Source organism: Nerophis lumbriciformis, linkage group LG32 (assembly GCF_033978685.3).
Source record: "Nerophis lumbriciformis linkage group LG32, RoL_Nlum_v2.1, whole genome shotgun sequence".
Taxonomy (NCBI): Eukaryota; Metazoa; Chordata; class Actinopteri; order Syngnathiformes; family Syngnathidae; genus Nerophis; species Nerophis lumbriciformis.
In genome coordinates this window covers 3,316,454-3,330,605 of record NC_084579.2, presented here as the reverse complement: position 1 = coordinate 3,330,605, position 14,152 = coordinate 3,316,454, and the positions used below count along the sequence as shown (strand labels likewise).

Genomic DNA, 14,152 nt, shown 5'->3' with positions numbered 1-14,152 from the left:
ATATTCAAATATTTTTAGGCTTATACACAAAATATTCAAATATTTTTAGGCTTATACACAAAATATTCAAGTATTTTTAGGCTTATACACAAAATATTCAAAGATTTTTAGGCTTATACACAAAATATTCAAATATTTTTAGGCTTATACACAAAATATTCAAAGATTTTTAGGCTTATACACAAAATATTCAAAGATTTTTAGGCTTATACACAAAATATTCAAAGATTTTTAGGCTTATACACAAAATATTCAAATATTTTTAGGCTTATACACAAAATATTCAAATATTTTTAGGCTTATACACAAAATATTCAAATATTTTTAGGCTTCTACACAAAATATTCAAATATTTTTAGGCTTCTACACAAAATATTCAAATATTTTTAGGCTTCTACACAAAATATTCAAATATTTTTAGGCTTATACACAAAATATTCAAATATTTTTAGGCTTATACACAAAATATTCAAATATTTTTAGGCTTCTACACAAAATATTCAAATATTTTTAGGCTTCTACACAAAATATTCAAATATTTTTAGGCTTATACACAAAATATTCAAATATTTTTAGGCTTATACACAAAATATTCAAATATTTTTAGGCTTATACACAAAATATTCAAATATTTTTAGGCTTATACACAAAATATTCAAGTATTTTTAGGCTTATACACAAAATATTCAAATATTTTTAGGCTTATACACAAAATATTCAAATATTTTTAGGCTTATACACAAAATATTCAAATATTTTTAGGCTTATACACAAAATATTCAAAGATTTTTAGGCTTATACACAAAATATTCAAAGATTTTCAGGCTTATACGCAAAACACACACCTATAGACTACTACTCATACACCAGATAGCCCCGCCCACACTCGCTTCAACCTCTCACCCCCTTCCCCCATTACAAGTTTGACTTTTTGTGTGCCGTAACACGTGTTGTGTTTCTTGTTCCACAAGGGTTTGTTTTTTTGTCTCAAAGTGAGCCCGACGTCTTAAATTGGTGTCTATAGTATAATTAAATTATTCCCTCAATTCTCCCCAAAATGGATTAACTCGCTGGAATAAAAAAGACAATATAACATACATCCATAAATGTGGACGCATGTGAAAAAGTGCAATGTATTTATCTGTACAGTAGTCTATTTTATATATATATTTATTTATTTATACATGCACCTTATTGCTTTTTTATCCTGCACTACCATGAGCTTAAGTAACGAAATTTTGTTCTTATCTGTGCTGTAAAGTTAAAATTTGAATGACCATAAAAAGGAAGTCTAAGTCTAAAGAGTTTAGTAAGAAATCTTGCCCAAAGGGAGGTTGCGTTCATTTTGATTGCCTGATCATTTTGATGCTGCGGATTTGTCAACAATCTGGTGGACAAAGTGAGTAATTCAATTCTATGACTTTTAATTATGCCTTGAATGGCTCAATGTGCAGCACTGAGAGCAAACAACCTTCCCTAGTCATGGTGCAAAAACAATACATGGATCCAACACTAATTGTCAACAGACATGGTCACACAACCTGCTCACTGAACTTTGTGGATATCATAAAAAATGTCCAAGCACCATTAAAAATACTCACAATATATATATATATATATATATATATATATATATTAGTGATGGGTTGATGAGGCGTCATGAAGCGTTTCGACACATTGCAAAACTATTGATACTGTGTCGATACTGTGTCACTAAATACTGACATCTGCTGGACATTAAAAATCCCTACAGGCAACCTATGGACCGACTCAACTGACACTGATTTGATGCCCTAGTACAGGGGTCACCAACCTTTTTGAAACCAAAAACTACTTCTTGGGTACTGATTAATGCGAAGGGCTACCAGTTTGATACACACTTAAATAAATAAATATATTGTCATTTGTAAGTTACACGTAAGTGTGATTCAAACAAGAATAGCTAAATAAATACATTTATATATATAAAAAAATGGGTATTTCTGTCTGTCATTCCGTTGTACATTTTTTTTTCCTTTTACGGAAGGTTTTTTGTAGAGAATAAATGATGAAATAAACACTTAATTGAACGGTTTAAAAGAGGAGAAAACACGAAAAAAAATCAAATCAAATTTTGAAACATAGTTTATCTTTAATTTCGACTCTTTAAAATTCAAAATTCAACTGACAAAAAGAAGAGGGAAAAACTAGCTAATTTGAATCTTTTTGAAAAAATAAAAAAAATAATTTATGGAACATCATTAGTAATTTTTCCTGATTAAGATACATTTTAGAATTTTGATGACATGTTTTAAATTGGTTAAAATCCAATCTGCACTTTGTTAGAATATTTAACAAATTGGACCAAGCTATATTTCTAACAAAGACAAATCAGTATTTCTTCTAGATTTTCCAGAACAAAAATTTTAAAAGAAATTCAAAATACTTTGAAATTAGATTTAAATTTGATTCTACAGATTTTCTAGATTTGCCAGAATAATTTTTTTTTGAATTTTAATCATAGTAAGTTTGAAGAAATATTTCACAAATATTCTTCGTCGAAAAAACAGAAGCTAAAATATTTATTATTCTTTACAATGAAAAAAAAATAAATTTACTTGAACATTGATTTAAATTGTCAGGAAAGAAGAGGAAGAAATTTAAAAGGTAAAAAGGTATATGTGTTTAAAAATCCTAAAATCATTTTTAAGGTTGTATTTTTTCTCTAAAATTGTATTTCTAAAAGTAATAAGAAGCAAAGTAAAAAAAAAAAAAGAATTTATTTAAACAAGTGAAGACCAAGTCTTTAAAATATTTTCTTGGATTTTCAAATTCTATTTGAGTTTTGTCTCTTTTACAATTAAAAATGTCGAGCAAAGCGAGACCAGCTTGCTAGTAGATAAATCAAATTTAAAAAATAGAGGCAGCTCACTGGTAAGTGCTGCTCTTTGAGCTATTTTTAGAACAGGCCAGCGGGCGACTCATCTGGTCCTTACGGGCTACCTGGTGACCGCGGGCACCGCGTTGGTGACCCCTGCCCTAGTATATACAATAATATAAACCAAGTCATTGTATTTCATTTAGGATTATTTCATATCTTCATTTAAATAAAAATATATTTGTATCTTTTTTAGATACAGTCAATAAATAATGTGAACATGTATCATAACATGGAAATCTAAGAGAACGTGTTGTGGATGATTGTGGACTGGGAATTGTTTTAATTTTATTTTTTTACACATTTTTATTAAAAAAAAGGAAAAAAAGTTTTTCCGACCTATTACATTTTAGACGATTTCTCTTCTTCGTTATTATTTCTCCGGCTGTAGAAAAGAGCCGCTCACAGGGCACAGAGGAGGCGACACAGTTGCCGTATCGGTCACGTGACCAAAACAGCTCATGATCGGTCACGTGACTTTCTAAAAGCGGTACGCGCACCGACACAGGGTTTTGCTCTATGAGCTCGACGCATGCGCCGATGCATCGGTGTTGCCGGACCCATCACTAATATATATATATATATATATATATATATATAAAATGACGTGACATGCAGTCGGCCCAAATTTTTTTAGTCCAGTGCGAGCCGCAAGACAAAAAGTTTCTTTGATGACAAAAAGTGTTCACGAAGTTTGTTGTTCGACTTTCAAAGACAACAAGTTGTTGAAAAAGTTTTAAAACTATGAAGAGTTCAGTCAAAAATGTTAAAGTCACATTTACTTGGAAATAGTTTGTAGCACAAATATTTGACCCAAAAGCTGAATAACCTTCACTTTTTGTGAGAACATTAAATGTTATGTTGTCAAAAATGGATTAACTGGCTGGAATATAAAGACAATATAACATACATCCATAAATGTGGATGCATAAGCAAAAGTGCAATATATTTATCTGTACAGTAATCTCTTTATTTATATCTTCACCTTATTGCTCTTTTATCCCACACTACTACCACTCTCAAAAATCCTTGAAAAAACTGTCTCCTTCCAACTTCACTCCAGTTAAATAATCTATATGAACAATTCCAGTCTGGTTTCCGCCCCCTGCACAGCACTGAAACAGCACTAGTAAAAATCCCAAACGATCCCCTCCTGGCAGCTGATTCTGGTCTTCTCACTATCCTAGTACGCTTAGATCTCACTGCAGACTTTGACACCATTTCACACACTGTCCTCCTCCATAGATTGTACAGTATTGGCATCACAAGCACACCCTTTCACTGGTTTAGATCATATCTCTCTGACCGCACTCAGTTTGTTCAACTCTGTTCATTCAAATCCCCTCCGTCTCCTGTTTCCTCTGGTGTCCCCCAGGGCTCTGTTCTTGGTCCCCTGCTTTTTATCATTTACATTCTTCCCCTGGGCAATATTTTCCATAAATGTAAAATATATTTTCACTGTTATGCGGATGACACCCAGCTCTACATCTTGTCGGAGGAAGATATTTACATATATCCGAATTTAAGTTGTACTTCTTTTATTTCATAGTCATATTTGAAAACAGCTCGTGTTTTCCATTTCTTCTCTTGCTGCTTTGTCTGCAAGTAAACTGTGTGTGTTAACCTTGAGTTCTTTGGAATGTATTATGGCTAGGGAGGGGGAAGGAAAGAGGGGGTTTTGGCGTTGGGAAGACAGACCATTTTGGGCGGCGCAATAGAATGTTCTATGGTTAGACTGGTCTCAAAAAGTATATTTGCAAAGCTTTGAAAATATACAACAAAATACCTATTCTGTCTCTGGTGGTTTTTCAACTCAGCTTTAAGTGTCGTAAAGAGCTTGGGAGCGAATTGTGACTTGAATTCCCTGGGAGGAACAACTGGTCCAGAACGCAACAATTTCCACCAAACCAACTGCCTCTCTCCCTCCTTCCTCCCTTACAGACTGCCTCAGTCAACTCAAGCAGTGGTTCTCATCCAATTTCCTTCAACTCAATAGTAATAAAACCGAAATCTTACTTGTCGGTACAAAAACCATTCTTGCCAAAACCAACAGCTTGTCCCGTTACTCTCGGCAGTTCCTCTGTCTCACCCTCCTCCCAAGTCAAGAGTCTGGGTGTCATCCTCGACAGCACACTCTCCTTTCAAGCCCGCATAAACAACATTACCCGGTCTGCTTACTTTCATCTTCGGAACATTAATTGTCTTCGCCCATCCCTTACCCCTCATACTGCTGCCATACTAGTCCATAGCCTGGTCACCTCTCGCCTGGACTACTGCAACTCTCTCCTGTTTGGTCTCCCTCACAAGTCACTTCACAAACTTCAGCTTCTCCAGAACTCTGCAGCCCGGATAATCAGCAGAACCCCTTCAATCCAGCACATCACCCGTGTTCTGCAGCAACTCCCCTGGCTACCCATCAAACATCGTATCCACTTTAAAATCATTCTCCTCACTTTCAAAGCCATCCATAACCTCTCTCCATCTTATCTCTCTGAGCTGATCCATGTCGCCACGCCCTCACGTTCCCTAAGATCCTCTTCATCCATCCATCTCACTGTCCCTTTATTTCAAGTGTCCACCATGGATGCCCGAGCTTTCAGCCACTCATCTTTGCAACTCTTTACCACCAGACCTTCGCAACTTAGATTCAATATCCCTCTTCAAATCAAGACTCAAAACACTCCTATTCCTGACTGCTTATTCATTGTAATCATCTTTTCTTTTCTCTTTGTTGTTTGTTTTATCCAATTTGATTTTATTGTTGTGATTTTGTACGGTGTCCTTGAGTGTACAGAAAGGCGCCTTATTAATAAAATGTATTATTACAACCAGATAATGCAACGAAATGTCGTTCTTATCTGTACTGTAAAGTTCACATTTGAATGACAATAAAAAGGAAGTCCATCCATCCATCCATCTTCTTCCGCTTATCCGAGGTCGGGTCGCGGGGGCAGCAGCCTAAGCAGGGAAGCCCAGACTTCCCTCTCCCCAGCCACTTCGTCCAGCTCTTCCTGTGGGACCCCGAGGCGTTCCCAGGCCAGCCGGGAGACATAGTCTTCCCAACGTGTCCTGGGTCTTCCCCGCGGCCTCCTACCGGTCGGACGTGCCCTAAACACCTCCCTAGGGAGGCGTTCGGGTGGCATCCTGACCAGATGCCCGAACCACCTCATCTGGCTCCTCTCCATGTGGAGGAGCAGCGGCTTTACTTTGAGCTCCTCCCGGATGACAGAGCTTCTCACCCTATCTCTAAGGGAGAGCCCCGCCACCCGGCGGAGGAAACTCATTTCGGCCGCTTGTACCCGTGATCTTGTCCTTTCGGTCATAACCCAAAGCTCATGACCATAGGTGAGGATGGGAACGTAGATCGACCGGTAAATTGAGAGCTTTGCCTTCCGGCTCAGCTCCTTCTTCACCACAACGGATCGATACAGCGTCCGCATTACTGAAGACGCCGCACCGATCCGCCTGTCGATCTCACCATCCACTCTTTCCTCACTCATGAACAAGACTCCAAGGTACTTGAACTCCTCCACTTGGGGCAAGATCTCCTCCCCAACCCGGAGATGGCACTCCACCCTTTTCCGGGCGAGAACCATGGACTCGGACTTGGAGGTGCTGATTCTCATCCCAGTCGCTTCACACTCAGCTGCGAACCGATCCAGCGAGAGCTGAAGATCCTGGCCAGATGAAGCCATCAGGACCACATCATCTGCAAAAAGCAGAGACCTAATCCTGCAGCCACCAAACCAGATCCCCTCAACGCCATGACTGCGCCTAGAATTCTGTCCATAAAAGTTATGAACAGAATCGGTGACAAAGGGCAGCCTTGGCGGAGTCCAACCCTCACTGGAAACGTGTCCGACTTACTGCCGGCAATGCGGACCAAGCTCTGGCACTGATCATACAGGGAGCGGACTGCCACAATCAGACAGTCCGATACCCCGTACTCTCTGAGCACTCCCCACAGGACTCCCCGAGGGACACGGTTGAATGCCTTCTCCAAGTCCACAAAGCACATGTAGACTGGTTGGGCAAACTCCCATGCACCCTCAAGGACCCTGCCGAGAGTATAGAGCTGGTCCACAGTTCCACGACCAGGACGAAAACCACACTGTTCCTCCTGAATCCGAGGTTCGACTATCCGGCGTAGCCTCCTCTCCAGTACACCTGAATAGACCTTACCGGGAAGGCTGAGGAGTGTGATCCCACGATAGTTAGAACACACCCTCCGGTTCCCCTTCTTAAAGAGAGGAACCACCACCACCAAAAAGGAAGTCTACGTCGAAAATATGTTTGGGGAGGGGAACTTTATCAGTATCATGCTTCAAACCCGCTTTGAAGAAGTTGTTTTATTAATGTTTGTGTTGCAGGTTCAATGTTTTATAAATTGTGTTCCTGAGTCAGTTTGATTTTATGCATCAAGTATTTCAGTTTTTTAGGACGACACTCGGTCAAATATGTTTCTACTTTTAATAAGGATTTTGTTTTTAAAATTTGTATTTTTGGTAGATTAAAAAAATGTTTGAAAGTCAAATCCTTTTTGCTTTATACAATGTTAAGGATGCAACATTCCGCAGAGGTGTACTTATAACCAGACAACAAAGAAGTCCATTTTGGTCTTTTTATTCAAGAGTACTTGTCTGACGTGTTCAAGTAAAACAAGGTGGAATTACAGGGCTTGAAGGAATGCAACAAATAAAAAGACCAACCAAAAGAAAACAAAAAAAGACCTTCACCAGAACCTCCACCCCCAAGTGAGCCCACAGTCTCCTGAAGTCTTCCCGAGTTCTTGTCAACAACAAAAGAAACTATTTGGTAGCACAAAGTCACTTCCTTGATTTGGCTCCTCTTGACCAGAGTGAAGAACTTGTCAAGGCAAGCCGGGTCAGAACCCGAGAGGCACTCGCACGATAAATACACAACAGTGACCGCCTCGGATGAGATGATGACATCATCGGCACCTTTGACCTGAAGATGATGATGATGAGGAGGAAGGTGTGCAAACATATTTCATAATTGGTAGAAGAAAGCCAAGCAGCTCCATCACAAGCGTGAGCAGCCTGCCCTCACGTGGCCAAGCTCCGCCCACTAGTCAGTCCAGCACTCCTGAGCCGCCCCCCGGCCCACCTCCTTTGTAAAGGGGGAGGGGCCCAAGGCGCCGGGACGTCCCTGGCTTGTGCAGCGCTGGTGTCCTGGACCGGATGTCGAGTGCAGACGAGGTCGAGACGTTGACACCTCGCCACGTGCTGGCGCTCATGTCTTGTTGTGGCGTTGTTGGTTGGCCGAGGAGCGCGTGCTCGCCGCCGGCGACCGCGCTTGCACCGCCGCCAGCGCCGCCACGCTCCTGAGCACCCTGTCTGGCGTGCCCTCGGACCCTGAGCCAGCCGCGGCGTCCTGGGTGAGCTTCAGAGATCGGCGCTCACTGTGACTTCCTCGCCCGTCGGCCCGCTTCTCCTTCCGGTCCCTCGTGCTCCGCTCGGCGCTGCGATCGGGGTCGCTGCCCGAGGAGGCTCGGGAGCGCAGCGTCTTGCGCTCGGCGTTCTGGGAGCCGGCGCTGTGCGCCCGCCGGCTGCTGCCGCTGCTGCTGCGACTTCGGCTGCTTTGTCCGACGTCCGCCTCGCCGTCGCTGCTCATGCTGCTGCAGGCACTTTGACCCCGCGACGCCTCGCCATCCTTCCCCTTCGCCGCCTTCCGACAGCCGCCCTCTTTGTCCTCAGGTTTAGGCCTCTTGTACTCCTCCAGGGGGGGCACCAGGGACCCCGGGCACTGTCGGGTGGAGCGCGGCGTGGGACGACTGGCCTGATTGGGCGTTGAAGGTTTGCTGCAGCTTTTACTATTGTCCACATTCCCGGAGTTGTTCTGCGGGACGAGGACACTTTTACTTTTGGACTTTAAGTTCTTCTGGTCAGGGGACGCAGCAGGACCCTTGCGGGGCGTGTGGCCAGGGGTGTCCACCCGTCCTTTCATAGCGAGGAGCTTGGCGGCGGCGTTGAGGGCCGAGCACCTCTTGCCCAGCACCTCCGGCTCAGGAGGACGTGAGGCCGCAGTGGACGGGACCTTCTTGACCTGAGAAGACCCCACTGACCTCCTGGTGACCCGGACTGAAGACGAGTCGCTGCCAGAATCGCCCCCGGTGGACGTGTTGGCGTTGCTGTCAGAGGCGCGCGCCAACGTCCTTCCATCTCGCTTGCCGCTCTGCTCCTGCAGCCGGGACTTGGCAGAGCGAGTCAGGCGGGGCTCCTTCTTGTCGTCCTCGTCTTCCGAGCCGCTGGAGGACGAAGGAGACCTTGAGCGTCGTCTCTGAGGGGACGCAGTGGCGGGGTCCCTCTCGGGTCCTTCCATTTCTGCCTCTGCGGTGACGTCTACTCGTCGCTTCTTGCCGGGGTGTCTGTTCTCGTACGTCCTCTTGTGGTGAGCGTGACGAGTCAAGGTGGATGTGGAGCAGCCAGAGGACGGCGACGACGAGCCAGCGGACTCCTGGCTACTCTGACGACAGAGAGACCTTTTCTGAGCGGGCATCTTGTGCGCCTCCTTTGATGGCTCCTCAGGGGGAGAGACGCTCTTGGCGTCCTCAAAGACTACGCCGTCTTTCTCCACGTCTTTGGCCATAGGAGAACGCAGCCCCTTCCTTCTTTTGCTCCGTGATGCCAACATGTCCTGCTGTGTGTCTTCAAACTTTGTCGGTTTCGTCAGGTCCAGGTCTTTCTCGGACAAGGCTGGATTGGGTTCGGTACTTGGAGGAGGGGTCGGAGTTGGTGCTTGTGAGATGACAGGGGAGGTTTGAGGAGCAGCGCTGCTAGATGTTGTTGGTACGTGGGTGCTTGTCATGGTCTTCATTGTGTCCCATGATGCGGCAGACGTATCGTCACACGGGACACGCGATGTCGTTAGGGCGTCGTTTGGGGGCGTGTCTGCTGAGGGGTGAGGGGAGGTTGGAGAAGGTGGGGCAGTTGTTGGCGAAGGTGCGTTAGAAAGTGGATATGATGGATGAGCATCTACAGCAGAGGCCATGACAGTTGGTGAGGTGGGTAGTTGGCTTGGGTTCCACATCGTCTCGGTGTTTGGTAGACAGGTGAGGTCTGCTTCTGCCGGTTCACAAGAGTCCTCCACTTGGCTTGAGAAGGTCGCTAAATGGTGGGTGGAGGTGACTGGTGGAGCAGAGGATTGGAGAGACTCCTTAGCCTCCACCTGACATGATGGGTTGGAGGCGTCAGGTTTTGAGGTCAGTGTTGTAGAAGATGTTGGTGCTGCTTCTACCAGCGTTCCAGAAGATGTTGGTGTCGCTTCTACCAGCATGCTAGAAGACGGTGTCGCTTCTACCAGCATGCTAGAAGACGGTGTCGCTTCTACCAGTGTTCCAGAAGATGTTGGTGCTGCTTCTACCAGCATGCTAGAAGACGGTGTCGCTTCTACCAGCGTTCTAGAAGATGTTGGTGCTGCTTCTACCAGCGTTCTAGAAGATGTTGGTGATGCTTCTACCAGCGTTCTAGAAGATGTTGGTGCCGCTTCTACCAGAGTTGTAAAGGACCGTGCCGCTTCTACCAGTGTTCTAGAAAACGTTGGTGCCGCTTCTATTGGCGCAGTAGAAGACGGTGGTGTAGCTTCTACCGGCGTTTTAGAAGATGTCGGTGTAGCTTCTGCCGGCGTTGTAGAAGACGGTGTAGCCTCTGCAGGCGTTGTAGAAGACGGTGTAGCCTTTGCCGACGTTGTAGAAGACGTTGGTGTAGCCTCTGCCGGCGTTGTAGAAGACGGTGTAGCTTCTGCCGGCGTTGTAACAGATGTTTGTGTAGCTTTTACCAGCCTTGTAGAAGATGTTGGTGTAGCTATTACCAGCGTTGTAGAAGACGTTGGTGTAGCCTCTGCCGGCGTTGTAGAAGACGGTGTAGCGTCTGCCGGCGTTGTAACAGATGTTGGTGTAGCTTTTACCAGCCTTGTAGAAGATGTTGGTGTAGCTATTACCAGCGTTGTAGAAGACGTTGGTGTAGCTATTACCAGCGTTGTAGAAGAAGACGTTGGTGTAGCGTCTACAGGTGTTGCAGAAGACGTTTGTGTAGCTTCTACAGGCGTTGCAGAAGACGTTGGTGCCGCCTCTACCAGCGTGCTAGAATAGGTTGGTGCCGCATCTACAGGCTTTGTAGAAGATGTTGGTGCCGCTTCTACCAGCGTGCTAGAATACGTTGGTGCCGCTTCTACAGGCTTTGTAGAAGATATTGGTGCCGCTTCTACCAGCGTGCTAGAATACGTTGGTGTCGCTTCTACAGGCGTGGTAGAAGATGTTGGTGCCGCTTCTACCAGCGTGCTAGAATACGTTGGTGCCGCTTCTACAGGCTTTGTAAAAGATGTTGGTGCCGCTTCTACCAGCATGCTAGAATACGTTGGAGCCGCTTCTACAGGCTTTGTAGAAGATGTTGGTGCCGCTTCTACCAGCGTGCTAGAATACGTTGGTGCCGCTTCTACAGGCTTTGTAGAAGATGTTGGTGGCGTTTCTACCGTCGTGCAAGAAGATGATGTCGGTGGAAGAGTGGCAGCAGCTGCAGTGGCGCCACAAGTGTTTTTGGCAGAGTCTGATAGAGCTTCAGGAGGTCCAGAAAGATCAGATACTGGAGGTGGTGAAGAACTTGTAGGACTGTTGCCTTCAGGGACAGGAATAACCCGGTTTGGTGTGGTGTGTGGGTCTATGAATTCTATGGAGACTTCAGAGACTGAAGTTTGACTGGTTGGCAATGCAGACTGTTCGGTCTTGGAGTCTAGTTCTTCAGCTTTGGTAGACAGGAAGTCTTGATCAGCGTCCTCTGACTTCTGGTCCGATGGGACCGTTGATTCTTCACTAGCGTCCAGTTTGGAAACATTGGATGGATCTGCAGAGGGCGTGACGTTTTTAGTTGTCGGTCCGTCACAAACAATGTCTGGAGTATTTACGGAATCCTTGCGCGGGCGACCACGCTTGCGTTTTGGGGAAAGGGGGGCGTCCCCATCCTCACTCGGTGAGACGGGTTGTGAAGGTGGAGGAGACGTTGTGTTGTTGAAGTCGGGCAACTTTGGGGGACATTTAGGGGGCCGTCCCCTCTTCCTTTTCAACGGTGCTATATGAGAATTGATGGCATCAGGAGAAGCAGTTTCTTTGCCTGGAGAAGAGTCCACTTTCTTGTGCTGGTTGGCACCTCTCCCCCGGCCCGCATGCAGCAGCTCTCCCAGCTGAGCCGCCATGCGAGATTCAGTTTCCAACCTGCGGCGTACGGGAAGGTTCCTCAGTACGGGCATGTCAGGAGACAGATGGGGAGGGGAATATGGAGGATAGGCTCTGACAGGTTGATGATATACAAGTGGACTTTGGGTGGAGATTTGGTTCTGAGGGGATTTGGTCAGAATGTCTTTAGAAGTACTGTCAGCTACTGACAATGGACTGTCTTTATTTGGTTCCTCCACAGGTCCACTGGTGTTCTCCTCCAGTGAGGCTTCTTCTGAAGAACCTCCAGTACTGCTTCCTCGCCATTTCCTCTTCTTCGGCTCTTTCTCTTCCACCACGGTGATCAGTCGACCCGGAAGCTTCCGCAGGACTTTGGCCGATGGCGAGTCATCGACCATGCCCCGCAAGACTTCGCTGTCGGCTGTCTGCCGCTTGCGAGGTGAGCGACAGCTCGTGGACGGCGGAGACATGGCGCTTTGGTCTTTGCAGTCATCTCTTGCTTCGTGCTCCACTTGGCTGATGGACTCCAGCGATGACTCAGAAGGCCTGCTTTCCTCCAGGGGCTCCTCTTTGTTTCTTCTGGGGGTCTCGGACACACTCTGCTGCTTGCCGTCAGAGGAGGACGTAGACGGCGAGGAAGGCACAGGACTGGCTTGAGGCTTGTTTTTGCCGGGCTGCTGATCTCCGGCGGGAGACGCGGCTTTCAAAGATTTAGACGACTCCTGGAGCCTGACTGTTGTGGTCTTTGAAGGGTTGGCGTGAGACGGGGAACTAGAGTCTTTAAGGGCACCGCGTCCTCTAAGACCACCGCGGACTCTTTCTGGCACTTCTGTGTGCAATGTGGGCTCGGTTTCAGGCGAGGCCCCACGCAGACGACCGCTGGTTCTTGTGGAGGCGACGGTCTTGCTTTTGTCTTTGGGCTTGCGGCCTCGCCGGGCGGGAGTAGGCTGAGTAGGCTCCGTGGAGGCTGCGGCGGACAGAAAGTCCCCATCTTCACCGAAGGACGCGTGTAGTCGGCCTTCCTTGGCCTGGTCCAGACCCTTTCTGGCAGCCTCTACTTGCTCCTGGAGACACAACACCTCACATGTTAGCACTTGCGCAAATTAAAAAGGACTTCTTCTCACGTACCTCTGCTTGTTTCAACTCCTCCTTGCAAACATCTTCCAAGGAGGCTTCCAGGAAGTTCATGGCGTAGCGCTCAATGGGAGTGAGCTGGGAAGACATTATTTAGGTCAAAGGACGGAAGTCAACTCAGTCCAACATCTCATTTGCATGAACACTCACCTGCTCCACCAGAGCAGCTATTTCCTGCTCCGCTTTCGAGAGCTCCTCCACTTCTTCTTGTTCCCCTCCGTCATCCAGTGGAATGTTCTCGTTGAACTCCGCCAGCTCTGCCACCTGCTCGGCTTTGGCTTGAGAGGCAGCGACTATGTCCTCCTCGTCCTCAGCACGACAGAGCGCCTGCAAGGCACCATTCGGGGGGGGTGAAATCATCTTCCTGCATCCTGATCTCCATCGGTTTCTGAGTGACTGACCTGCTCCAGGATGGTGGTGCTCGGTTTGTTGGCAGCTTCCTCATCCTCCGCGTGAGGCACGGACGCTTCCACTGCTACCTCCTTCTTCTCGCCGTCGTTGACATCAAACAGCTCACGGATTGTGTGCTAAAAAATAAAAAGCATAATAGTTTTAGATAATGACTCAAAAAAAGAGACTTCACTGTGAGGGGTGTCCGGATTAGGGATGTATTATCGTTTGGATTACCAATATCCATACAGGTACTCTTATCGGTACTATATGTAATTTATTAGCACACAAGATTGTGCACCACCAACATCATGTAACATCTCACAGCACAGACCTCTTTTATCAACACCTGCTTTTAAAGTCTTACACAACTCAACTATGTTTCCGGTGCAGTTGTCAAGACCACACGGATCCATCACTGGGGTTTATATTCAATACAAGTACACTTAGCTGGAAATAATATTTATGTGGGCAGAGCACAGACCTTTTACATGATATATCACATCAATTATATTACAAATCCA

At 46.0% G+C, this 14,152-nt stretch overlaps 1 protein-coding gene across 1 annotated transcript in view; it reads right to left on the bottom strand.

Moving 5' to 3' along the window:
- Window positions 1-7,524: 7,524 nt before the first annotated feature.
- The window catches only part of srcap (Snf2-related CREBBP activator protein), a 77,267-nt gene continuing 70,639 nt past the window's right edge, over window positions 7,525-14,152 (bottom strand). Inside the window, 4 exon segments of the mRNA XM_061927493.1 lie at window positions 7,525-13,168; window positions 13,233-13,316; window positions 13,389-13,565; window positions 13,640-13,765. Coding sequence (XP_061783477.1) covers window positions 8,171-13,168; window positions 13,233-13,316; window positions 13,389-13,565; window positions 13,640-13,765 — 5,385 coding nt within the window. The 3' untranslated portion in view covers window positions 7,525-8,170.